At 39.4% G+C, this 25,745-nt stretch overlaps 1 protein-coding gene across 8 annotated transcripts in view; it reads left to right on the top strand.

Moving 5' to 3' along the window:
• LOC108968971 (Down syndrome cell adhesion molecule-like protein Dscam2) overlaps window positions 1-25,745 on the top strand; it is a 109,526-nt gene that overhangs the window by 41,045 nt on the left and 42,736 nt on the right. For all 8 annotated transcript variants that reach the window (XM_018933380.1, XM_018933382.1, XM_018933384.1 and 5 more), the window contains exons 6-7: window positions 8,306-8,754; window positions 11,539-11,683. In XM_018933380.1, the coding sequence (XP_018788925.1) occupies window positions 8,306-8,754; window positions 11,539-11,683 (594 nt within the window). The remainder of the gene's footprint in view (window positions 1-8,305; window positions 8,755-11,538; window positions 11,684-25,745) is intronic.

The following is a 25,745-nucleotide window of genomic DNA, read 5'->3' on the forward strand; positions in this document are numbered from 1 at the left end:
TACAGACCGATATATGCGGTATAAAGCCACCCAGGAATTCAAAAATTTGTGTACTAGGTACATGGCGGATAAGGGAAGTATTCATCCAATTCAACCTATTTTTGATACACTGATATATTATTATGAGTAGAACATTCCCTTGAATTTAACTTATATGTATATCTCACTCATTAACCGATGTTTTCGGTCGAAAGTCAATTATAGATACTAGAGTCCACATATTCGGTATCTAGGGGTTTGTAGAGTTTTGGTTGCATTTGGGTATGTTTTGCTCATAAAGTGGCATACTTTAGAGTTATTATTAGTTCAAAGTTGTATCATGTTATATTAATTTTTTCTTGGTTTTGTGTTCTGGAAAATCTAGTCGAAATCGGCCGGTCGGGTATCGAGATATCGGATTTCACCAAAAAGTGGACAGTGCCACGAACATCATGCAGTTTTCTTACTTCCGGCTCCTATACAGTCTTCCGTCTCCCATATCGGAGGGGAAATATAATGTCTCTGTCGAACTTAGTTGTTCATTTTTTGCGCCTTTGGTAGTTTTTGAAGTACCGTTAAATAGAGAGTGAGCGGAATTATTATCCGATTTCATGCATTTTCATACTGTCGGCAGGAGTTTTTATTATTTTTGTACTAAGTGAATGTGGCTGTTGTAGCTTTACCAGTTTAATACGTAGATATGTACATGAATGTTATTACAGGCCACGCCCACTTTTCCAATTTTTTTTTGTCCACAGATGCTTCTTGCTATTGCGATCTTTCGTGCCAAATTACAGTTCTATATTTTAATTTAGTGCTTAGTGTTGGTACTTTATACTACTTTCATTAGTGACGTTTTGTGGGCGTGCCAGGGGTCCGATTACGCTGATTTATGAACTAGAATTTTTTTTATAACAAGGAACCCACATACCAAGTTTTATCAAGATATCTCAAATTTTACTAAACTTACAGCTTGAATGGACGGAGGGACGGACGGAAAACCAAACAGTCACCGCGTGTCGTCATCTTGCTCATGTATACTATATATCTCGATTCGGTAATATGTAAAGCGTTAGCTGAACAAAACTACTACACTCTGTAGCAGCATGTTGCAAGAGCATAAAAAGGAGCGGGAAATAATAGAAAAAAAAACGCACAGCCACATATCTACACATATAAAAATGTACGCGAGTGTAAGTAGTTTGGGCAGGCAAAAGAAAATGCGAAAGTGAATATAAAGCTGAAGATATACTCGAACTTTGTCGAGTGCCACTGGCGACGACGGCCAGCGTGATGATGCCGCAATTGCTGTTGGCACTTTTTTCGGCTTTTCCAAGCACCAACATCTACTCAGCTGCCTTACTGCTTTACTCCAGTCCTGCTTATCGTCTTGTGCTGCCGCCGTTGCTGGGAGATTTTCCCCGATTTTGGCCTTCTTCTTTGCTGATAGCATCTCCGTGTCTGTTTACTTTTTGTGCAAGTGCCTGTGCTTTTGTAATGGTTTTGTTGCTGTTGTCGCCTGCTGATGTGGTTGATGATAAAAATATTCAATTTAATATTTGTTAGGAAAATGTGATGATACTTTAGCCTTAATGTGTTCGGTCCATCGTGTAATGATGAAGGGGTCGTACGAAGCACGTAAAATGAGTTACAAAAGAAGAAGGCGCACTTTGGGAGAGCGGCATACTCAAACACAAATAATAGAAGTGCTTGTGCGTGTCGATTGAGTGTTCATTCCCAACGCCAGTTCCGATATTTGCAAGTGTCTAAGCGCTTGCTTAGTTTTGGTTGTTGTTGTTGTTGTAAGTTTGGCCGCCGAGCTTCCAAAAACGCAAGCAAATCGTTTGGTGTTGGTTTGAATGCCCTTATGGCTGTTGATTGCCTACTTTGGCTTCGTCCTAGCAGATATTGGATTTGAATGCTCCACATACAAGCCCTAGCTTGTGTGTGTGTGTGTGCCTTGCCCTTTAGTGTAATAGCTATATCGTAAAACTGGTAGCCTCTGTTACTAACTATAATCATATGCTTTCGTTAAGACATCAGTATTTGCCATGATTTTTCTCAAAATTTCGCAACATAAGCGAATTAGTTTAAATCCTGATTTGCAATGAAGCAAGTATTTGCACATAACAGCAGCTTAAAGGCTGATTTTGCCGGAAAATATTGACTTTGGTTGCATTTATTTATTTATATTAAGGACATACAAAGGCGCAACTTGCCTATGCCTCCGTTCATTTTACTTTCTGTAGTACTTGTATGATCCACATGAGGGTTACTTGTTAACAGTTATTCTCCTATGAACAAAAGGAGAATAAGAATATGCAACTAAGTATCTAGGTAGTAAGTAGTAGTCAGCACTTTTATATTTTTGCTATTGAAAAATGATTCAAGACAGTGAGTCAGTTGTCGATTATTAGCTAAATTGGCGAATCTATTTAAAAATAAATTTTGCAACAGAATTGCAAAGGCTTAAAACCAAATTTAAAATAATACTAAGCGAAGCTATTGGCTTCTTGTTTTCGCCGTCATATTAAATTTGCGGCGCATCTTGTGCTTTGGATGAAATAACTGAGCTTCAATTAGAATTTGGCTGAGCATGTGCAAGAGCAGCTGCCTCTTTGCGCATTATTACATTAATAACATTCGGATTTACTTATAATTACTTAATCAAGGCCACAGAGAGGCAACAAAAACAAAGATAAAATGAAATGAGCTTTCATAAATATTTTTGCGTTATCACCATGGCGAATTAGGCGACCACGAAAGTGCTACCATAAACCGCTATTGTTTGTTTCAACGCCTGCGTGGACACAATAATGGCCCAACAGAAGCCAATACTTTTCCCAAGACATGGGGCGCACAGCATAAATAATTACCAACACATGCACAAAAAACATGGCGAAATTAATGACAAGAGCAGTGAAATTGCCAAATTCGAGATGCCTGCAATGCTGATACACTCTAATTGATGGCAAAGAAAATGGCACGAAGAAAATTAAATTGAAGAGAAGGCAGCCTAATGCTGCCAGTGCCACACAGAAGAATTCGAGACGCAATGTAGCTGCAATAAATATACGACTACTTCGGTAATTTAATCCTTGCGGCAGCTCGTTGAAGGTTTGTGTGAAAGCATATTCATTTCGTGCTGCTTCTTCGGTTGTGACTTTGGCACTAACCAACACTGGTAAAGGTATTGTTCCAACTGAGGCTATATTGGTAGTCGAAAAAGTATTTTCGTACTTCGTCAATTATTGCCGTTGCAGTCGTATATCTCCAGTGCTACCAATCATATTGTGTCATACCATATAGTGTTGGAAAGATGAGATTTCAGGCTCCATTTAATAAAAAAAATTTTAAATTCGGGAAAGTTGAAGAAAGTTACTGGCGTTTAAAAATGAGTGAAAATAATGAAGAATAATTCGGTATACATATTTTGAAATTTTTGTATAAAACACAGAAGAATGACATGCACCTCGCTTTGGTCGACATATCGTTGAAAAAGTCGATGATATTATGGAAATGATTAACCGGGACCGCTACATAAGCAGCTATGATATCGCTTAGGAACTTTAAATTCAACATCAAACGGTTTGGAAGCATTTAAGAAAGGCTGGTTACAAAAAGAAGCTCGATGTACCCATTTCGGCGAAAAATTTAGTGGAGAAACCAAAAAAAAAAAAAAAAAAAATTACAAGAACTGAGCAACTGAAGAGGCTTCATCTGCCAACAGGACAACGCTAGACCACACACATCTATGATGACTCGGCAAATGACTGGGTGAGATTGGCTTGGAAATTTTTTTAAAGTAAAGTTGGTTTCAAGAGAAGCCTGTAAAAAGAAAAAAAAAACCGAAAAATGACAAAAAATGGTCCACCAAAATGGTACACGTTGAAGTTTGATTAAAAATACGAAAAGTATTTTTCGACTCCCCAATATAAGTCACATAATAGATCAGAATGCCTACGGAAAAATATCTCTTATTAAATTTCTGCAACGCTGTTGAATCCTATTTAAGCATATTCGAGTTCACCTTTGGTATAAGTGAGGTAAAAATTTAATCTGTTGGTAAAACTATGCAGAGTGAACTTTATATTTTCTTAGGTTTTCTCCAACTGATATCTGAATATTTTTGTTCGCACTACTTTCCGTATGCATCCCAAACTCACCAGTCTTCAATTATTTGAGACCAATTTCTCCCCTTACAATACAATGTACAATAATTAAGAATCGGAACTGGCAACTGCAGAATGATGCGAGTTGTGCAGGCAGTCGAGAGGAACGGGCTCTGCCATAAATGGTCGAACCAACACAAAGGTGCTGGCGCCGCAATATTAATGCCGAAAATTATGGCAGGCATTTGCCACGTTGAGATATAAAATGTATTTTCTAACAAAAGAATGCCTGGCGATAATTACTGAATGACTGACAGAAATATTTCTTACTTGAAGTACACGTGTGATATACACACATATGAATATAATATATATATAGTATATATAATGTATGTATATATAAGAAATTCGACCATTCAATGCTTTTGTGAGGCCAACGAAAATTCCAGTAATGGCTTTTAGTACACTTCACTGTTCATGACGCGTGTGTTGTACATTTATGCTTTGTATGATATACAATAGTTTTCATTCGTTTTTTTAATAATAAATATTTTTCAAGAAATTATTAAATTACAACTGTGTAACTGTATTCTTAAAACCTTCTATATCGCTTCAAACTCAGTGACAAATGTGATGCGAGTGAGAAATGTCCATGAATAATATGAAATTCTCTTTCATCTTTGCACTGAAGAATTCAGTATATGAGCATATGACTTTTGCTTTGTGACGAAAATGGGTGGAGGTCGCAGCAAGCATTTGGTCTGAGCTTTTTATTTCGTCATTTTGCTGTCGTCGTTGAATAACTGTGTTGATACTGCTACACAGACGAGCGCATTGAGTCGTTGGCCATAATTCTTTGCGTTATTCGAATGCAACTGTTAATATGTAAGATGAGGAACGTGTCTGACTGCAGACAATTTTTATCTAATCAGTAGACTCAGTTGCCCTAGCAGCGCATGTCTGTGTCGTAATAATTTTTAATGGTTTTGAAACCCTTCTAAGTTTATATTTTTGAAATTTTTTATTCAGAGATACTTTTCGGTTTCGCCACACACATGCGAAAGTGTTTGTCGTGAAATCACTCGAGCTGTTTATTTGTTAAAATGCTTGCTTGCTGCTTTGCTTACTTGGCTTGTTGAAAGCAAGTGGGCATTAGGACTACGGGGCGTATACGTGATGCGGCATAAATTTCATACCTTACAATGTGTGATGTGATTAAATTAAAGTCAGCTAATTTAGTGAGGTTATTTGCTTCCTTTATTTACACATAATTTGTATATTTCAAGTTATTTTTATAGAAATTTTTAAATAATTTTGTGTGCCTAAATGCATATTAATACATTTAAATTATAGTGGAATTCTGCAGGCGTGTCTGAGGGTGAAATTTCTAGAAATTTTTTATTAATTATTATTATTATTTAGATTTGTCATACTCTATAGCACTTTTTGTGTGTATTTATTAATTTCTTTGTAATTGGCGTTTGAAAGTGTGAGATTTTAGGCGGTGTTCCTGTGCTTATGTTTTTAGCAAGGAGAAAAGCTCAAACGACCTGACAATTTTGTTGACGAAAATAAATATGTTTCATAACAGAAATGAAATATTTGAAACATTCATGAGCCTTGACAGGATTTATTCCAACCTTAAACAAAGCTTTAAAATCTCAGTTGTTAGGATCTCATCATAATACAAACTACATTTCGTTAAAAAAATTAGTCATAACTCGATTTTCAAAATTCGCACCACGAAATCCTTCTAATAAGACACAACAATGTTGCTCACTTAACCATTTGTGCTTACGCTTACGTTTGCCATTCCGGCAGTGATTCCCAGTCGCAACTGTCTGGATTTGCGAAGCTTCTTCTGCAGATTTCAGCGCTCTTGCTTCTGATGTCAGGCGCCTTTTACCACTTTTTGAAGGATCCCTTTTCTTTTTGCTGTTGTACTGTTTGCCTTTTGTTGTTGTTGTCTGTTTTCGTATGAGTGCTTCGCTTGTCAGCGTGTTTGTTTGCTTAAGCGTGCTGAAGTTCGGTTGATTGCATATGTTTCGCTACGAAAATAATAAATTTGCGTCAGAAGTGTCAACGCCGCCATTTACCATTTACTCCGAGCTTCGAGCGGCAAGCGCAGATACAGCTGACAGACAGTTGCTATACACACCATCGCACACACGCATTGCGGTGTATTACTTGGTGAGCTTGTTTATTTGCGTAAGATAAATAGAAGTATTCGTCGCAATGGCCAGATTTGTCACTGCTCGCAAACGCTCCGCCACTTCGCATTGCCGTTACGCGTGCATTTGTAGTGGCACTTGCCGCCCTTTTACGTCTCACTTTATGGCGGCGCTGCACTCTGCGCGACTTCGCTTAAAACGCGATGTTATCGCGGGCGTTTTTACACAAGTGCGCTGAAAACTAAATGCGCTTGCTCAGCTACATTTGCCTGTCAGCGAATTTTGTTTATGTTTAAAATGTCTGGAGCGAGCATTCGACGGAAATGTCTGGAATTCAATTTGTCAGTGACAAGTGCAACTGCAAATAAATCGCGCAGAATTTCGTGAAGACACTTATTACAACATATCACTCCTTCAAGTGGCTCATTGTGAACCACAAAGTTCCATATACAAACAGACATAGTTATGTGTCTGCAATGCTTTTTCGTATTGTATTTTTGTATTTATTTGAGACTAGCGGTTGTATTTACATAAGTAACTATAAAATATCTCAATATTGAAGGAGCATTTTTTGAACTCAGTCTTATGCCAAACCGCAAAGTACTTATTATCGGGTATCTTTCTAAAAATATGTGCATTAATAAAGCTTTGTGCTCAACTATCTTTCACCTTACAATCATAACTGATCCTACACCAAGAAAAATATCTAATGGTTTCAGGGTTTATCACGTATTTTCAAAGCCTACAAGTTTGTATTTTCCATTAAAGAAGAAAGCAATTAAACGTGCGAGCATTCTTTTCACAAAGGCAAACACGCTTCAATGTATTTATAAATAAAATATGAACGCGTTAGGGTGCTCAAATAGCAAAATGGGGGACCAAGTCCTGCACTCATTATTTGTACACAATCCAGTGTGCCAATGTGTATGCATTTTAGCAAATGGCGAAGCGTTGTTTTTGAGCAGGCAGCGGCGGGTGAATTAATAACTTTTGATTGATGAGTACTGACAGCTTTTTTGCACTTGACTGAATTTACATCAATAATAAAATATGTATATATGAAAAATGGCACACTGCGAAAAAGTTAGACGGAGAAAGACGTGAGTAAATCAAGTAAAAGTGTTGACTGCTCGTTGTAGGGTAAAGTCCCTCGAAGATATTCGCAGTGTGAAATTTGCTATTCTTGCCACGTAAACATTTTAGGTTTTAATAATATTTGTATATAATATAAAAACAAGAAAAATCGTTAACTTCGGCTGCACCAAAGGTGCATTTCTTTTAGTAACTATGTGTTCAGTTTGTATGGAAGCTATATGCTATAGTAATCCGATCTGAACAATTTTTTTCGGAAATTATATTATTACCTTAAGCAGTAATCCATATCAAATTTTGTGAGGATACCACGTGAAATGCGAAAGTTTTCCATACAAGCCCCCGGTTTGTATGGCAGCTATATGCTATAGTGAGCCGATCTGAACAATTTCTTCGGAGATTACATTGTTGCCCTAGAAAATAACTTGTACCAACTTTGGTAAAGATACATTATCAAATGGGAAAGCTTTCCATACATAAACTTGATTCCGATCGTTCAGTTTGTATGGCAGCTATGTTATAGTGTTGAGCAGCTTCTTGAAGAGAAAATGACATATTCAAAATTTCAAAACGATATCTTAACAACTGACGACCTAGTTCGTACATGTATATACAGACAGACGGACTTACAGACAGACGGACATGGCTAAATCGATTCAGCTGAACATACTGATCATTTAGATATAAATTTATAGGGTCTCCGACACTTAATTCTGGGTGCTACAAACTTCGTGACAAACTTAATATACCCTGTTCAGGGTATAATAATGCCTTTAACTTGTATATTTCGAGGTAATAAGAAATATTAAAAAATTATGAAATGCGTACGACAGGAAATCGAATATAGCACTTCATAAATTAATTTAAAAAGCAAATGCAAATACAAAGAATTTCATTCACATACTATTTCTTAATAAGTGATTGATTTACAAGATACACTCTCATTTTCAGCTGGTACACCCATAACGGCCCCGGCCCACTGCCTGTGCTTAGCGGGCCGCGTGTTCGGCTGCTCGGTCCCATACTCGCCATTGAGGCGGTGACGAGTGAAGATTCGGGTGTTTATAAATGCACCGCCAGCAATGTGGGCGGCGAGGCGAGCGCCGAATTGCGACTCTCTGTTGCCACGCCCATTCAAGTGGAGATCTCACCGAATATACTGAGCGTACATATGGGCGGCAACGCGGAGTTTCGCTGCATTGTGACCAGCAACGGCAGTCCGGTCGGTATGCAGAATATACTTTGGTACAAAGACGGACGACAGCTGCCCTCATCGGGCCGCATCGAGGACACACTAATGGTGACGCGTGTAAGCCGTGAAAATCGCGGCATGTACCAGTGTGTGGTGCGACGACCCGAAGGCGACACCTTTCAGGCGACAGCGGAGTTGCAACTAGGAGGTGAGAATACGTCAAAATATTATTTTAATTATATTATATTAATATTATTATGTATTATTATTATGTTTATGATTATTATTCAAAGTCGTGGAAACGGTTTTGATTAATTTTTATCGATTTCGATTTCTGCCCCATTCATATTCACCAAAAGCTTTTTGAATAGCTACACTTTGCTCCGCTTTTTCGCTGTGAGACCATTGTGCATATTCGTGTATTAACTAACACATACGTGTGCATATGTATGTGTGTGTTTGTAAAATTTTAATGTTATCCTCCATAATAATTGCTTTAAAATCGTCTGATTTGTGGTGAACATCATTCATGGGCGATGGAAAATAATGGATTTTCGCTTAATTTCCGGTTTACTGTAGTTATTTTGTGCTCCGTTGCTTTCTCACACCAACCCATACAGACACAACTAAACGGAAATTACTCCATTTTGCATAGAGTAATGACCATGGAAATTATTCTCATTTCCGATTATCCAAAAACCTCAGACGGACTCTCCACATATGAGAATGTAGGAGAAATATGCACAACAATATCCTCCTGATAATGGAGAGAAAACTATACGCCCACAGACGTACAAAAACACATATTAATATTCGAATGGATAGTGATGGAATATTATTGGCTTAATTTAATGCATGGTAAACAAATTCGATATATTTTTGAAAGGTGCAGTTAAAGATACTTTGCAAAGCCAAAAGCAATTGTTTCTTCTTGTTGAGAAAATATTGAAAAACATTTACTGTGAGCAATTTCGTATCGCGAGCTGGTTGGCACAGCTCCTTTTAAGCTGTTCGAAATTCAGGCAGTCGCTAGCAGAATTCAAAAATTTTATATTTTCTCTAAAAAGCGGAGGAACTTTCTTTAAAACTGGCTGATAACTGGCTTGTCTGTTAGATTTTTGACTGCGATTTGACCTCGCCAAGTACAAAAGCGTTGTTGTGTCGAGTACTTTGCTATACACAAATGAAGAATCACTATCGGTGAGTTTCAATAAATCATTTCAAAAATAAAAGCTGGTCCATTTCGATATTCCCTACCTCTTTCGACTTCGTCGTTGCTCGAAATATGGTTATCTGTAGTACTAGATTCAAGCGTAGGAAATATTATCTAGCCACCTGGCTGCCTCCGGATCGAAAAGCCACCAACCAGGTCCATCATGTTGTGATAGATGAAAGACACCTCTCCAGTATTTTACACGTGCATACGCTCCGAGGTTCGAACATCCACTCGGACCACTATCTTGCTGAAGCAAAGATACGCACCCGCCTCTGTCCAGCAAAATTGCACCTCAAAAACACAAAGAAGGTTCGTCAGCAATTCCGAACTGTGGGACGACATTTTAAGCTCTTTGCGCACAGTTGTAAAGAGCTGATACAATGAAGAGTGCCGTGTCGCAGTGGAGAGAAAACAGACTGCTTGCCTTGCAACGTTACAATCGACCACAATACTTAAGGGACGAGATAGATAGGGGAGTTGAAGAAGAAAGTGAGGAACATCTGCAGACAAAAAAGTGAGAGGCGGAAATACGTGAGTACGAAGAGTTTGATAAGTTGGCCGATAGGGATAATGCTCGGAAATTCTACGAAAAGAGACGGCGTATTGTGTGAAAGATTAGAGTCCACCGTCAACAAACTCATTGGACCTTTTAAGTGCGGCTTTAGGCTTGGAAAATCAACAACTGACCTGATATTCTCCATGCGCCAAATCTTGGAATAAACCCATGAAAAGAGAATCGAAACACACCATCTTTTCGTCGATTTCAAAGCTGCTTTCGGGAAGGACCTCTCCGTGCTCTTTGGATATCAAACGAGGTTTTAAACAAGACGACTCTCTTTCGTGTAACTTCTTTAACATATGTACTTCTAGAGAAAATAATTTGAGCTGCAGAACTAAACCGAAGGGTACAAATCTTCTATAAGAGTGTACGGCAGCTGGCGTATGTCGATGATATAGATATTGTTGGCCTCAAGCCGTACCAAACCTTAATTTTTCAGAATGAAATGGTAGCTCTTGAATCTCTTCAGGTTGCTTTGCGTCCCAATGCGGAAAATTTTGGTTCTTTACAAACCCATTGAGCCAGAATTGAGCGTAATTGCTGAACAAAATTTTGATTAAAAACGTTGGACCTTCTTGGAACTTTTGATTAGATTTAAAATTAATAAAATTTAGATGACATTCTAAATGGGACTTCTAAAAGGAAGTAAAAAAAATAAAAGAAAAAAAAAATTCTGTAAAAATTTTAGTACAGAGAAAAGGAAGGAGTTATTTTGATAAAATCAACTTTTAACAGGCTCAACAAAATTTTGTTACCATTGATAACTCGATTTCAACGTTGTTTCGCCAATCAATTTCGAAAATGTATGCGCCTTCATGTTTGTGCTCGTGTTTAAATTTATTGGTTATTTACGAACCGGTTTATTTGCTTTAATTTTGTGCCTTCTGAGTAAATATACCGCACATTCGTTTATATGTATATTTATAAGAATGTATGTGTTTGCCGACAAATAAAGCAGAGTTGAAAAGCAATAAGTTCGTTTGTGTGCTCCATTTTATGCAATTTGCCTGCGCCGCATTTTCCACTGCTGTTCTGTCATTTGCATTCACCGCATTCATTCATTTGCACTCAGTCATTCGTGCAGCCAGCCGCTCGGCCCCTCGCTTGCGCCGCTTATGCACTGGCATGGCTGTCTGTCCTTTTTCTATATGTTTGCAGAATTTTTCTATGAAACTATTTTTGATGCTTGCCTATTTTTGCGCTTTTTTTTGTTGTAGATGCGCCGCCAGTGCTGCTTTATAGCTTCATCGAACAAACGCTGCAGCCGGGACCGGCTGTGAGCTTGAAGTGCTCGGCAGCCGGAAATCCAACACCGCAAATTTCATGGACACTGGACGGATTTCCACTCCCATCAAACGGAAGGTAATTGAACTTGCTCAGAGATATTTAATATATGTGTGAGTGAGCATGTGCGCTTTTTATATAAATCGGTTAGCAAAATATCATGTAGGGAGCGAAGCATATATGTGTGTGTGATTATTTTAAGACAGGGTGTTATGCTTACATATAGTTAAGAATATAAGGTATATAATATGTGCAAAGATGCGCATGTGATTTTAGAAATCAAAAGAAATGCAATAGGATTATTAGGAACCCTCCTGAACTTGAGTATGTGTATGTGGTTTCCATTGTTTGCTCAAAGCAGTCTCAGCAGTCTCAGCATGTGAGCTGGGAAGGGGCAATGTTTGGCCATTGTTTTGCTATCCAAACCCTGAGCTGGTGCTTAGTTAGACAAGTAAATGAGGATTGCATCGCGACCGAAGTTCAATTGTGCCTTTCTCCGCTTAGTTAGCTACTTCGAATAAATTGTTTACAACAAGAAAACAACAACGCTGATTAAACATGTTTTGCACGACCTTCTCGACTTTTATTATAAATTGTTTTTGTTAAATTTATGCTCTTAAAATCGCTCTTATTTCTCACTTCTGATACTCTTTATGCAACAGATTTTTACAAACCAGCTTTTGTCTTAAGTGAAATGTGCCAATTATTGTCAGAAAGTATCTTTTATAAATAAGTAAGTTTTTGAAAACTTACGAAGCTTTCATTTGTAAAGTATGCTTTCACTTTTTGTTACATAGCTAATTATAACAACAATATTTTAAAGATACTTTACTTGTGAGAAAAAAAGTTTTTCGAAGCTTTTGGTGATTCTGAAACTTCTGCAGAAGCCACTCAATTTTGAGATTTCACTAAAACAAAATTTTGTTGGAAGCTTTTGGTGTTACTGAAGCTGCTTCAGAAGCTTTCACCTTTTACTTTGATAAATATTTTCAAGCCATACAATTTTAAGATTTCATTCATACGTACAAGATCAAGAAATTTATGGAGCTTTCATATGCATACTAAGAAATTTAGGAATAATAATTGACACATGCTTGCCACTTTATTCTAAAGCGAATTACTATTTAGAAGGTTTCGCCTTGATGGTTAGAAGAAATATAATAGGAATATTGTGAAGAGCTAAAACTTTAAGCTTTTACTCTTTTATTGGCAAACTCTGATTTAAACGCTTTTTTAGCGCTTTAACTATTCTACGTAGAGCTTTATCGATGACTTCAGATTTAGTGATTTTTGCGACAATTAAAAAGAAATTGAATGGTCCCCTGCAACACTCCACACTCTGGTCTAAATTTTTATTCTAAAACTTAATTTGTTGGAAAGAAAATTATCAGATTACCTGGAAAATTCGTGTCGTTAGGCTATGATTAAAATAACTCCACAGAAATGGAAAAATAGCATATTAAGGAATGAAAAGCTGTAGTTTTTTCTAAGGTAAAACGATTTCAAGGTCATTTGGGAGTGAGTGTGAGCAGAAAGTCTTATTTATTTGCGAATTTAGTGAGGTATGATTTTAATGTCTCTATATATGTCTCACCCAAACCTCGATACTATAATATGTTTCGTTTTATACCTGATATTTTTTTCTCATTAATGAAGAGTGCACAGAAAATATATTTTCTAGCTCTAGTAGTGCCCTACAGTTGTCTCAAGCAATAAGCCTTAAAAACAATAAGTATAAATATAAAAAAATTTAAATTTGATTAGAAATACGAAAAGAATTGTTCGTGGCATGAAAGGTTTTCTCTTAAATTACCTGCGCGAAAGCGGGGCTGAGCTCGGAATATAATATTGATAATTTCGAAAACGCAAAGCACTTTTCGCTACCCGACCCTAACCCACATCTTTGTGCAAAATACATACATACATATGTTTAATGTTGTACTTTAAACGCATGTGACTGAAACATACATCCATATGTCTGTACTCACATATGAGCCATGCCGGCGGTCTGTCTCTAAGTGCTCCCCCGGCATTCTTCGACATTGATATGGCAGACTCAGCAGACTATCTTCGCCAAAAACAAAAATAGACACAATACTTATGAATATACTTGGGGACACACGTACAAACACCAACAGCTGTGCGCGTGTGTGTGTGCGGCTTAAAGCCTTGCTGTTGCTATTCTGTCTCAGCCAGCGCGACTGTTGCCGCTGATTGTTGACTCGCCGGCGTATGCTTGCGCTCTTCTACCTCCACACCCACAACACCACTTGCACAAGTATTTACAAAATGTTGCATGTGTGTGCGTGAGAAACACTGTTGCTGTCAGAATTCATTGTCTGCAGCTGCAGTCGCAATGATTTGCAACGTGCAATGTCATTACATGCTGTGCACAGCCAGAGCAGCTGAACCCAAAGCAAATACAACAATGCGCTTACAGAAGTTGCAAAAAGGACACTCCAAAGCAAAAGCAGCAATGAAAGCAGAAAACAATAAACAAAAAACCAAATAAAAAAAAAAAAACAAAAAAAATATAGAAAAAAAAGTTAAAAATAAAAAAAAAATACTTAATCATTAAAAAGTGTTGTGGAAAAGTTATAAGCGCTTTTTATACACAAACCTCAGAAAGCCATACAAACTTCATGGAAATTGTGTATACAGGCGATACATACGAGAATATTGTAGTTTCTACACATATACATACATATGTATGTGTATCGGAAGCCTCGGTGTATGCCAGCCATATTGCGCCATTCAGCGACGCCGCAAAAACTTGTTTGAAAACAAAGCTGGAAAGCAGGAAACACCAGCACATACTCAGGCTGCCTGAAAATAGTAAACAACGGGGAAAGCAGCAGCTCCAGCAGCAGCAAAACAACAACAAAAGCAGTAGTAATTTAACAAACCCGTCTGCCAATAGTACACAAATCCAGCAGCGTTAAATAACAAGCGTCAGTTGGGCCTGGCGAGGGGCGCAGAGCGCGCAGCAGTGCTTGCTCCGGCTACAACAAATATTGAGCGAAGTAAAAGCAAAGAATATGGCACCAGCTGCGCCACAAATGGCAATGTGGACGGCCGTGAAGGCGATGGTGGCCGCGTCAACAACGAAAAAACAACGAACGCCAGAGAAAGAGAAAAAAGCAAATAACAACAAAACATCGAAAAATGCAGGAGAAATAATTTTAATTAAAACTTATGCACTGGCAACTGCGAAAATAAGCAAGAAGTGTGAGCAGCATGGTAATTAAAAAACCGTAAGTAGTTACAACGCCCCCGTCTCGCTAAATAAGTATGCATGGCAGCCCATTCACATTAGGGAAGCGCCTTTCGGTACTCGGTGTTTGAAACGTGCGAAGCACTCTTGCACGGAATACTAAACGGGCAACGCGAAAACTATTGTGCAATTATTTAGTGTCTCTGCGAAGGACGGAGGCAATTAGATAATCTTGATCCTCGCATCTGTCAATAATTCAAATCTGTAGTATATTATATATTGGGTAGTCGAAAAAGCCTTTTCGTATTTCGTCAATAGATGTCGTTGCAGTCATATATCTCCAGTCTTACCAACTACATTGTGCCAAACCATATAGTGTTGAAAAGGTCAGATTTTGAGCTTAATTTAACCAAAAAATTAAATTTGGGGAAGTTGAAAAAAAAAAAAAAAAATTACTACTGTTCAAAAATCAGTGATAATAGTGGAGAAATTCGCTATAATTTGACATTTTTGTATCAAAAAGGGAAGAATGCCAAGCAAGCCGCCAATAAAATTTATGAAGTTTACCGAAACAATGCTGTATCAGTTCGTGTAGCTCAATAATGGTTCGCTCGCTTCCGTTCTGAAAATTTCAACGTGAAAGACGCACCACGCTCTGGTCGATCTATCGTTGAAAAATTCGATGAAATTAGGGAAAAGATTGACTCAAAACCATCACATAAGCAGCCATGACATGGCTAAGAACTGAGCGTTAATCATCAAACGGGTTTTAACCCGTTACATGATAAAAGAATCTCGATGTTTGGGTACCACATGAATTGTCTGTGAACAATTTAATGGACCGAACTAACCTCGAAACAAAATGAACTCGAACCATTTCTGAAACGAATGGTAACAGGAGCCGAAATGTGAGTCAAATACGACAATAATTTGCGGAAAAGATCAGGGTCCAAGCGTGATGAAGCTCAGCAAATGGTCGCAAAGGCAGTATTGACGCCTAGAAAGGTTCTACTTAGTGTTTGGTGGCATTGGAAAGGAATCATCCACTATGAGCTGCTGGTCGAACGATGGATTTTACATTTTATTGCCAACAACGGATGAGATTGAAGAAATCAATCGAAAAAAGGGGCAGAACTGATCAACAGAAAGGGTTTCGTCTTCCATCAGGACAACGCTAGACCACACATATCTTTGATGACCCGGCAAAAGCTGGGCGAGCTTGGCTGAGAAGTTTTGATGCATCCACCATATAGCCTGGACCTTGCAACATCGGAATACCATTTGTTTCGGTCAATGCAGAACTCTTTTAATGGAGCAAAGTTGGCTTCAAGAGTAGAATGTGAAAATTGCTTGTCGTATTTTTTCGCCGAGAAACCATAAAAGTTTTACACTGATGGCATAATGTCTTTACCGGAAAATGGCACAAAAAGTCGACCAAAATGGTACATATGTATGTGGTTCATTAAAGTTCATTACAAAAAAAAACAAAAAATAATTTCAAGTTTGATTGAAATAAATACAGGAAGTTGACGATATTGCCTTCCCCTTTCAACCTGCATATTCAAGATTAAAATATTCGTTTATATCATTGAACTTGCCACCGGAGAACGTTTTATCAAATATTTTCGTACAAATGGTTGCTCTGGATTTGAACAATAATGATTTCCAAATAATGATTTCCAAAATTGAATTAATTTCTTTCCTTATAAATGTTTCCGCACTTACTGAGTGACCATTTACTGTGGGTAACACCGATTTAAAAGGTGCTCCTCACTAATGTTTCTGCCTTGTGATATGTGCCTCAGATACAATACAATCTGTGTATGCAAACATTAGCACACATACCATCACTCGTACATAGCATGCATATTAGTTGTTGCCATTGCTGTGAACCACTGTTGCCAGGAGCTGCCAGCTGCCAGCTTCCAACCTTTAATGGCGTTGTATAGATGTTTTATTCGCTTTCACGGTTTAGCCTCGCCCACGACGACGCGTACGAAAGTAATAATGCGCAGTTCCCGCAATGCAAAAAGTGGCGCCTGTTCTTTATGAGCATCACCTAAGCCATCCGTCTGTTTAATTATACTGCATGCGCGGCTTCGTTGTAATTCCTTAAGTACAGAAATGTGTGAGCACAAGTAATGCGCCAGTGGATTTAATAAAATATTTATGCGCCTCTAATCAATTTGCCAACAAACATTTAGGTGCATTCATGGTTGCCGAGTTCATTGCATTATCAATTGTCCGTGCCCGGCGAGGCCCACTAACGCTGCTATTTGCTTGGGAATTCTAAAGTATTAACCCGCCACACGGCTGCCATCCACTAAATCCTCTTTACCTTCGGCGCTTGGCAGCCAGTATGTTAATTATGTGCGCTAACTGTTCCGGCCCACGGCCCACGGCCGACTATTTCTACATTTGCCTCCCTGTGGCGTCTCGCCGCCAATAATGTTGCCCGGCATGCATTCATTCATGCGGCCTTTCATTTATTCATTCCGTTTTCTCGCACATAATGCAGACTTATAGGCGGTTGTGGGTGTGTGTGTTGGCGCTGAAGAGAGAAGAATAGGCTGCATAAATGAATAAGCAAATATGTGGGTGTATTAGGTGAATGAGCGGTGAATGACGCTGTAGCCGTCATGGTATGGTCAGAATAATTAAACTGAAACACACGCATACATATATGGCCTGGTAAATATGTATGCGTAGCAGAAAATTGCCAACTATTCCGGTAAGTTGCGCTTATATTGTGCAAATGAAATAATTCTGGTATGATATTTGCTTTGCCAACTAAGCCAGACTTTCTCCTGATCGATTCGTTATCATCAGAATTGATGCTCAATGAGTCTCAACAATCGAGCAGGTAATTATAAGAACTTGCAGTTTATCAAACAAATAACTTGGCAGCATATGTCCCTAATGTTCTCAGTTCAAAGACAACACAAAATAATGTTCTTTTTAAGAAATCTTAAGAAAGAATCAATCGTAAGGCTTGCATGGGGTACCGAAGCGAGAGGCATTGCGTCAATACCATCTCTTTCTTACTTGGAGAAACTTTCAATTTGTAGCTTTACTTTGCTAGTTGGCGTGGAAAAGTTTCCTCCGTTATAGTCTTTTAATAATCAGTTAACTATTAAGCAACTTGACTTCAGGAATTTCACAACTACTCGTTCAACTAGTTTACAACTTCTCATAGTTTTTGTTTCTCTATTTACATGAAATGCAATCGCCGCCAGTTTTTATTTATGCTGAAGGATGTAGATGATTGCGGCTTAATATATTTGCAAAAGCATTCAGAAATTAATTTTTTACACTTTAGTGCATTGAACATATTTAAACAATAATTTACTTTTAAGAAATTATTTGATTAGAAAACTATTGAGGTGCGATTTGCGATTATTCTACGGCCTGTAGTCTGTTAGACCCATTATTCGGTCATCGGTTTATCTTCCGAAGTTGAAATGACCGAGACTCAACTTCAGGGACTATTTTTCAAACGTGAGGTGCTTTCTATGGCTATGATGGGTTTGGTCATGCTTTGACCACAGCAAAACGTTTTTTTCTGCTGCTCATAGCAACTCAGTTGGATTAATTTACACTAAACGACTTTTCGGTTGAAGGCTAGACATTCCCAATGGGGTCCTAAGTTTCGCTAACTTAGGCACTTCCGCACAATTCATTTTCCACTGCGATTTCACTGGAGTTTCCAGGCATAAGTGCTCTGTCAACAACATTATTACGTTCACTGTCGCCCTCAAACGGATGTTTTTTGGCTACCCGGAAGACACTTGGTCTAAGACCGGAAGTCGTCAGCTACTTAAGCCATATGTAAAATAATCGTTTCTGGTCTCTCCCAAGTGAATGGTACTCAGAGAACTTTCCTCACTTGCGTAAGCTTATGGACTCATGACTCCATGCTTCTGACGCGGCTGTAACCGCGTAAGCGTTGTCTACGCCAAGAAAGAATAAGAAGATCAGGCATGTTCAAGCACAAGGAGTTTTCTATCGATTGTTATTTTAAGTTGCGCATTTTTGGCAGCGCCCGACCCACCCAGCTCTTCTGCACTTTTGTTCTAACTACGTTGCTTTAATTATTACCCAAGGTGCGTTATTGTCCTTACCTTAACACATTTATACCATAATTTCCCATTTTCGTCTTCTTGCTACACACACTGCTGCATTCGCACACACACACACACATTCAGTGCTGTGTATTGTTCTTAAACACCCCGACATTAGCTGGGCTTTAAAGAGGCTTAAGGTAGGCCTTCGAATGGAGCAGTTGTCAGAAGTTCCGACAATAAACACAATAATATTACAACAACTTCAGTGCCTCCATCAGCACTCTCATCATCGTAATAACATCATAATGCTCTGCATCAGCGCACCACTTGAGCATTGCTTGATTACTCAACTCTGTACGGACCGCACCCACCACACACACACACATTCGGCTCTTACTTTGGGCGCTGCTCGTTCACTGCATTTTGTTTCATTTTGCAGTTGAAAATTTCGCGTGCCGTAGCGCTCGTTCGCACGGTTGCTCCGGAGCCCCGCTCGATTCGTGCCGGTACTGCGCTCAGCCATCTGCAGGCGCCTTCAAAGGAATCATTAAATTGATGATTGTTTTGCTTCTTCAGCTTTTTAGCCAGTTTTCTGATTCCGTTGTTCCGGCATTCTGGCATTCCTCCATTCCCCCCTCACGCACTTCTTTTTTGTATTGAAACTTTTGATATTCTGTTTTAACTACCGTTAAACTCGTAGCGGTTGTTCGCATCGCAGCGTCTCGTGTCGCTCAGCCAGTCCTTCGCCGTTTCCCGCTATATACATATAGACTCGTATATATTGTGTATATATATATGTATTGTGAGTGTGTGCGTGTACGACTACTTCTATCGCTCTATTTCTCCTTTGGCTGCTTGATAATGTTACCGATGCAATGAAGTGCTTGCGTTGAGTTGCGTTAATTCTCGGTGCTTCCGCCCTCGACTCCTCGACCATTCAGCGCGCTTTGCTCGTTAACGCCATTCTCGGCCGCAACTGGAGTAGCTGACTGTGGAGAAAAGCGAAAAGGAAGAATTGTACGCTTGAGCATTTCTGAGCGCTTTATTCCGATTTTTAATTTCTGCTTCCTGCGTCGTCTGGCGCAATTCGCCCACAGAACTCTCGCAGTCCGACATTATATTAACTTTTGCTGAAAATTGAAATTTTCATTTATTTCATAGCTTCTGGCCGCTTGCCGCGATCTTAAACCACTTTCAGGCTTTATGGTACTTTTTATTGTTTTGTATTTAGAACCGTTGGCTTGACTGCATAGTCGCACCAGTTGACTTTCGGTGTTTACTTGAAATGGGAACGGTACTTTCTTAATAGTTTACTTAACAAAGAGGTCACTGCAAGATCGGGCTCGATTCCCTACTATCCTGCTCGTTGTTTGCGCAAGCAAAAAAAAAAAATCACATTAAATTGTTATTAGCGCTTTCCATTCTCTCTTTGGCGCTCACACGTCAAATGACTGCTATATTCGCCACTCTATTAACAAATAATCAAGATTTTCGAATCTCAATTTTATATGTGGCACAGTCCCACCGATTTCGCACACGCGTCAGAAAAATACGTTTGCCCAAAGGCTGCCGGTTAAAAGCACGAACAATTCGACGTGCTTATCACATGCAATTTAATTAGAGCAGTCATTTGCATATGTTGTGCGACAAATTCTCAGAAAACTTTCAGCTATGAACACTTGCAGATTTAATTACATGAAATCGTTGGTGAAAAGTTTTGTGTTCGGCAATTGAATCAACGTTTTTAGTGACCAACAAACTCGGAAAGTGCTAAAAGCTGCATGCTCATGCATAAGGATGCATTTGTCCGCTCACACACTTGCGCACATGCCCCAACTTGCAGCCACAGACCAACCACCACCAAACATACCTCCACACACACCCTCATATATGAATATGTGTGATTGTGCGTTTAAGTGAGGCACACTCTGCCCTCCGCTGTCATAAAGTGTGGCTGCGATTGTGTGCGTATCTGCAAATGAATAGGTGGAGCGTAAGTGGCAAAACGACAGTCATTCACCAAACTAATTCACTTTGCTGTGAACACATAATTGAGCTATCAGCTGAAAGTGGCAAAAGTTTCAACTTTTGGGGGGACGGGCCGCACTTGCCGCCCACTTAACCACATTGTTTCCATGTTTGTGCATTTCAGATATTGCTTTTCGATACTACTTATGGATACATAAGTGAATATAAGGCTGCTAAGGGGAAACTTTTTTCGTTTCTATTGAAAAAAATGGAAATTGTTTAAAGAACTTTGCGTGTTATCAGTTTACCTTTAAACGACGATCAGTGGTGATCAATTTGAGTATGAACGCAGTAGTTTAGTCGGTCGGTCCGCTTTGGTTGCTCGGATTGGCATCCTTCCAACGAACGTCTCATCTAAGTAAGTACTGATATACTTCCTGCGCGATTGTACTTCGGAGCGTGCGCGCACCAACTGGATTCGGTAGAGTGCGTTCTTAGCTAACGAACGATCGGCTGGTCAGTTGTTTCCGAGCGTCTGGAGAGTCAGGAAAAGCATTTTCGCGCGACGTGTTTTTGTGAGTGGCGCATGCCGAAAATACAGCGCTCATTAGAGTAGAATTGCGCGATTAAGTTCTGTTTGAAATTCGGTAAATATGCGATAGAGACGTTCGATATGACCAAGCAGGCTTACTCAGCCCAGATGTGGCTCTCCCGGACTCTCACGGCTATTCCGGAGAATGCTTATCGTGACGTCTTCAAACTCTGTATATGACGGATAACTTTGTAAAAAGCATTTTGATTTTCCCTACTCATTTAACCTTCGAAAACATCTGATCATCAGATGTTTCATCCCCCTATCCACTAAGAGGGTAGAATTTGCCCACGGTAAGTTAAGCCTGTCGGAAGAGTCGAATAAAATCCAATATGCGCTATGTATGTTTTTGGGATTGCCTCGAAATTTCAGTATAGTGCCTTAATACTTAGCTCATGTTATACATAGATTTGAAGTTCAAGCGACAAATGTCACCAGGCATTGAGTTTGATGAGTGCTCAACTGAAAGTAGCAAAAGGTATAAGGTCTGACGGGAGACTTAAATCTGGTAACACGGAGAGCAGTTAGCCCTTGCAGTTCTCTCCAATCTGCTCATTGGGTTTGCCTCTTTGGGAAGATTCGTGGGGGCTGTGCTTCAAAATTGAAGACAGGTAGAATGAAAATTCAATTCAGTATGGAGCTGCGCTGTCGTTAAAACCTAAAATATCTTTGGAAATGGAATACCAAGCACTAAAATAAAAACCCATTCTACTTTTTGACTGTTGTAAGAATCCATTTTTTGACGCCTGATAATGCACATTTTACTTACTTTTTAATATTAAAAGCAAAATTTCGTAATTAAATTGCTGAATTTTCTCACCAAACTTTCAAGTCTAAAGAAACTGTATATTCTTTTAACATAATGCTACGTAGACGCTTGCAACGTACATGCATGCATTCAGTGATTTCGTAGAACTTCATCTTCAGTGAGAACTCGCACAAGACAATTCCCAATTGGCAACTTCAAGCGTGGTGAGCAAGCACGTGCCAGGCAAGCATCCACACTACTGCGCACGGCGTGTAAATGCCGCCCTCAGCCGCCGAAATGAGCCAACAACAATATTAGCATAATAGTGTGAGCACACTTGATAACTTGAGGCAGCGCATCAAACCCGGAAGTAATGATCTGCTGAATTTAAGTTTCACTCCCTCGTGATGCCTCCTGCTTCCCCGACATTTTGGCGGTGTAACACAATTGTGGCAATCTGTAACCAGGCGTTGCAAAGGGCGCTAGTGGAGCGTGTGATTGCCGACGTGGGTGTGAAGTGGGCGTATGTCAGCGCATAAGCTGCTGGGGCTTAGCTGCGGTTGTGACATAACCAAATAGTGGACAGAATTTAAGGAAATGGAAAAATTTTTGCTCATTCACTTAAGAAAGTCGTGTCTTACTTGCCAAGAAGCTGTGCTTGCACATACAGTGTTGGGCCGGTTATTGAAAACCTGAGAATTCGAGATACGAGCAGCCGTGTCTTTCTCCACCTGAGCTCTCCAACGGAATGGAGGTCTTCCTCTTCCTCGGCGGGTACTAGGAGCTGGAGTGTTTTCATCCATACAGACGACGTGACCTAGCCAGCGTAGCCGCTGTCTCTTAATTTGCTGAACTATGTCAATGTCAACGTATAAGCTGATAATGACGGAGTCATGTGTAGAAGTTCACGCAAGTGAGGAAAGCTTTTCGAGCCCCATTCACTTGGGAATGGCCAGAAACGATTATTTTACATATGGCTCAAAGAGCATCGGTTTGAAGGCCCTCCCCCCAATGAAAAGAAAACAACAGCAATTCTCCTTCATATTTCATAATCATCATATCCTACTATAATTTATTTTGAGAATTTGGATTTGCTTGTTGGAAGCTTTCGGAAATGCCATAGTTCTTAAGGTTTTCAATTTCGTTAACCAATTCAAATGCGCATCTATGGCGCTCTTATTCCATCAACCCATGGTTTGGCTAATATGGTAACCTTCTGAAGTGTACTTGAGCGTATGTAAGTGGCTGTAGTTCTAAACGATAAGACATGCTTGGCTTTGGTGTCGCTTGCACATATTTGCAGCGTTCTGATGCTGGCTGTCGGAAGTGAAGCAAATTGCAGCGGAGAATTGAACGTAATTTGGCTAAATTTTACATTCATGACAGCGGGTGCAATGCAACTTGTGCGACGAATTTATGAAATGCAAGTTGACCTAGGTAAATTTGTGTGTGCTAGATCTTGCATTTGTTCTCGACACTCGACTGTTTTCAGACCAGTGAGGAACTAGTTGAAAACTAATAAACACCGGTATGAGTTTTGAAAAGTTGCTGACAAAATGAGCCGCAGCTTTTTGATTTTAAGACTGGCCTTTTTATAGTTCTCACTAAGTTTTCACAAAGGCGGTATTATATGTATGCTAGCGTGGCTGTATTCATTCCAAGAAGACAAAATCATTTTCGATCATTTAACGCCGCACGTTGAACTAGTCCCTTCGCGCTTCGGTTTTCCGTGAGTTTTAAGGAGTGTGAGTGAGTGTGAGTGCTCTGCGTGCGTTTCTGTAGCCAAAACTCGGTGCGAAATAATATGCTGTTAGGTTTGTTTGCTTAGAGTGAGCAGCTCGTGACAGGATGTAATTTTCAATTTGCTGGCAATTTTCAACTAACAAATTTACATGGATAAATACATTTCGTGTGCATGCGATGTGCTGCGCAACTTCGTCGTTCATTTAGAAAGCCTGCATACGAACACACTACACACATACTTACGTGCCAATTACTGTCGAGGGTGTCTTTTTAGGGTTATGTCAATTTTATTCAAGGAAATAGTAAATAAAAATATGCAAATAAATTAATGATCAGGTTTTTGGTTTGTTAGTTCTATGATGGCGTTTAATATTTGAACACAATTTCGAGAAGTCGGTTAGGTTAGGCTAGATGGTTGATGTAGTGAGATCGCAGCTGGACTGCTATAGTGATGCCGTAAAAAGAAAAACTACTGTGTTCGTACCAATAATTTCCATTCCCGCCAGTTCGATGAAAAGTCTGAAGGTATGCCCTCCCAAGTGTTTAAGTCCTGACCCACAAACACGGAACAAACAATAATGGAAGTACTGAGTTGCTTCTACTTCATATTCCTGCATACAGTTTTTGCAGATAACGTCTGGTAACATGCCCAGCCTTACAGCATAGACGTCAATGACTTGTTAAATGCCCCACAAGATGGGTATGTTAACCTTACAGAGGGCAAAGATAACACTCGATCTCATGCCATCGATTTTGAGGCCTTTGCGACAATGCATGTACCGATGGGGGCCCAGCTCATGTTTCCTTGATTGCATGGGGCTTCGATAGTATTTGTTTGAAATCCAAAATGTTTAATATAAATTTCTTGGTTAGGGTTGCCCAAGTTGTCAATGAGTCTATATGTCTCTAAGAAAACACCCTATAAGCTTTTTAAAGTCACGAATTTGCATTTTCATTTTAATCGGCATATCGTACATATATATCTGCAGCAGGGGTGTGCTTAGTATTTGCAATAGCTTGGCTGAAATTGACGTCTATGAAAATGAGCGTAGCAGCTGTGAACGTGCCGGCACTGCCGCTGGATTGTAACGGTATGAAGGTATTTGACGTTAATACCATTTCATTATTACAATTTTAAGCCTAATTACTCTGACGGCGCATTAATCACATCCGTGCAGAAAGCCACAGATGACAGTTCCTACACACGGGAGCGATTGAATGGCGCAACAATGACAAACTTTGGCGTGCTTTGCATCTGAATGACACTCCCTACCGTTACGGGCGCGTTCGTTAACTTCAAATTGCGCTCATTCACGCGAGTGTGTGTGTATGTATGCCCCAATCTCATATGTTGTAGTGGCAGTATGTGAAAAGGATTACGTGAGTGCGCGCAGGCGAAGACGTGAGTTGCTGGTACTCAAGCAAGCACTCGTGCGAGTTTGTGTGTGAGTGTGCGGCGCGCATTCTTTCGTTGCTTAACTTGTTGCCATTAATGTTGCAAACTTTCTTCAGCCGCGAACGGCTTAAGGGGGGAAATTCCGCACTGTGTTTTGGATCCGACATTCATTCAGAGCTGCTGGAGAAAGTTGAAATTTTATTCCATAAAAACATTCAAATTTGCTGCTATTGAAGATATATGTATTATTACACAAAAAAGTGTAGATAATAGCTGAAGCCGTACCGGCTATTTGGCTCCTGATTTGTAACAATATTGGAAATATAAATACGGATAATATTAGACAGAAGTGCTCACTGTATTATAGGTGGTTGTGTTGCTTGCTTCAGCTTTTCCAACTACCTGCATTACACAC

The sequence above is a fragment of the Bactrocera latifrons genome, unplaced genomic scaffold, assembly GCF_001853355.1.
Source record: "Bactrocera latifrons isolate USDA-ARS-PBARC rearing strain unplaced genomic scaffold, ASM185335v1 scaffold_235, whole genome shotgun sequence".
In the NCBI taxonomy this organism is placed as follows: Eukaryota; Metazoa; Arthropoda; class Insecta; order Diptera; family Tephritidae; genus Bactrocera; species Bactrocera latifrons.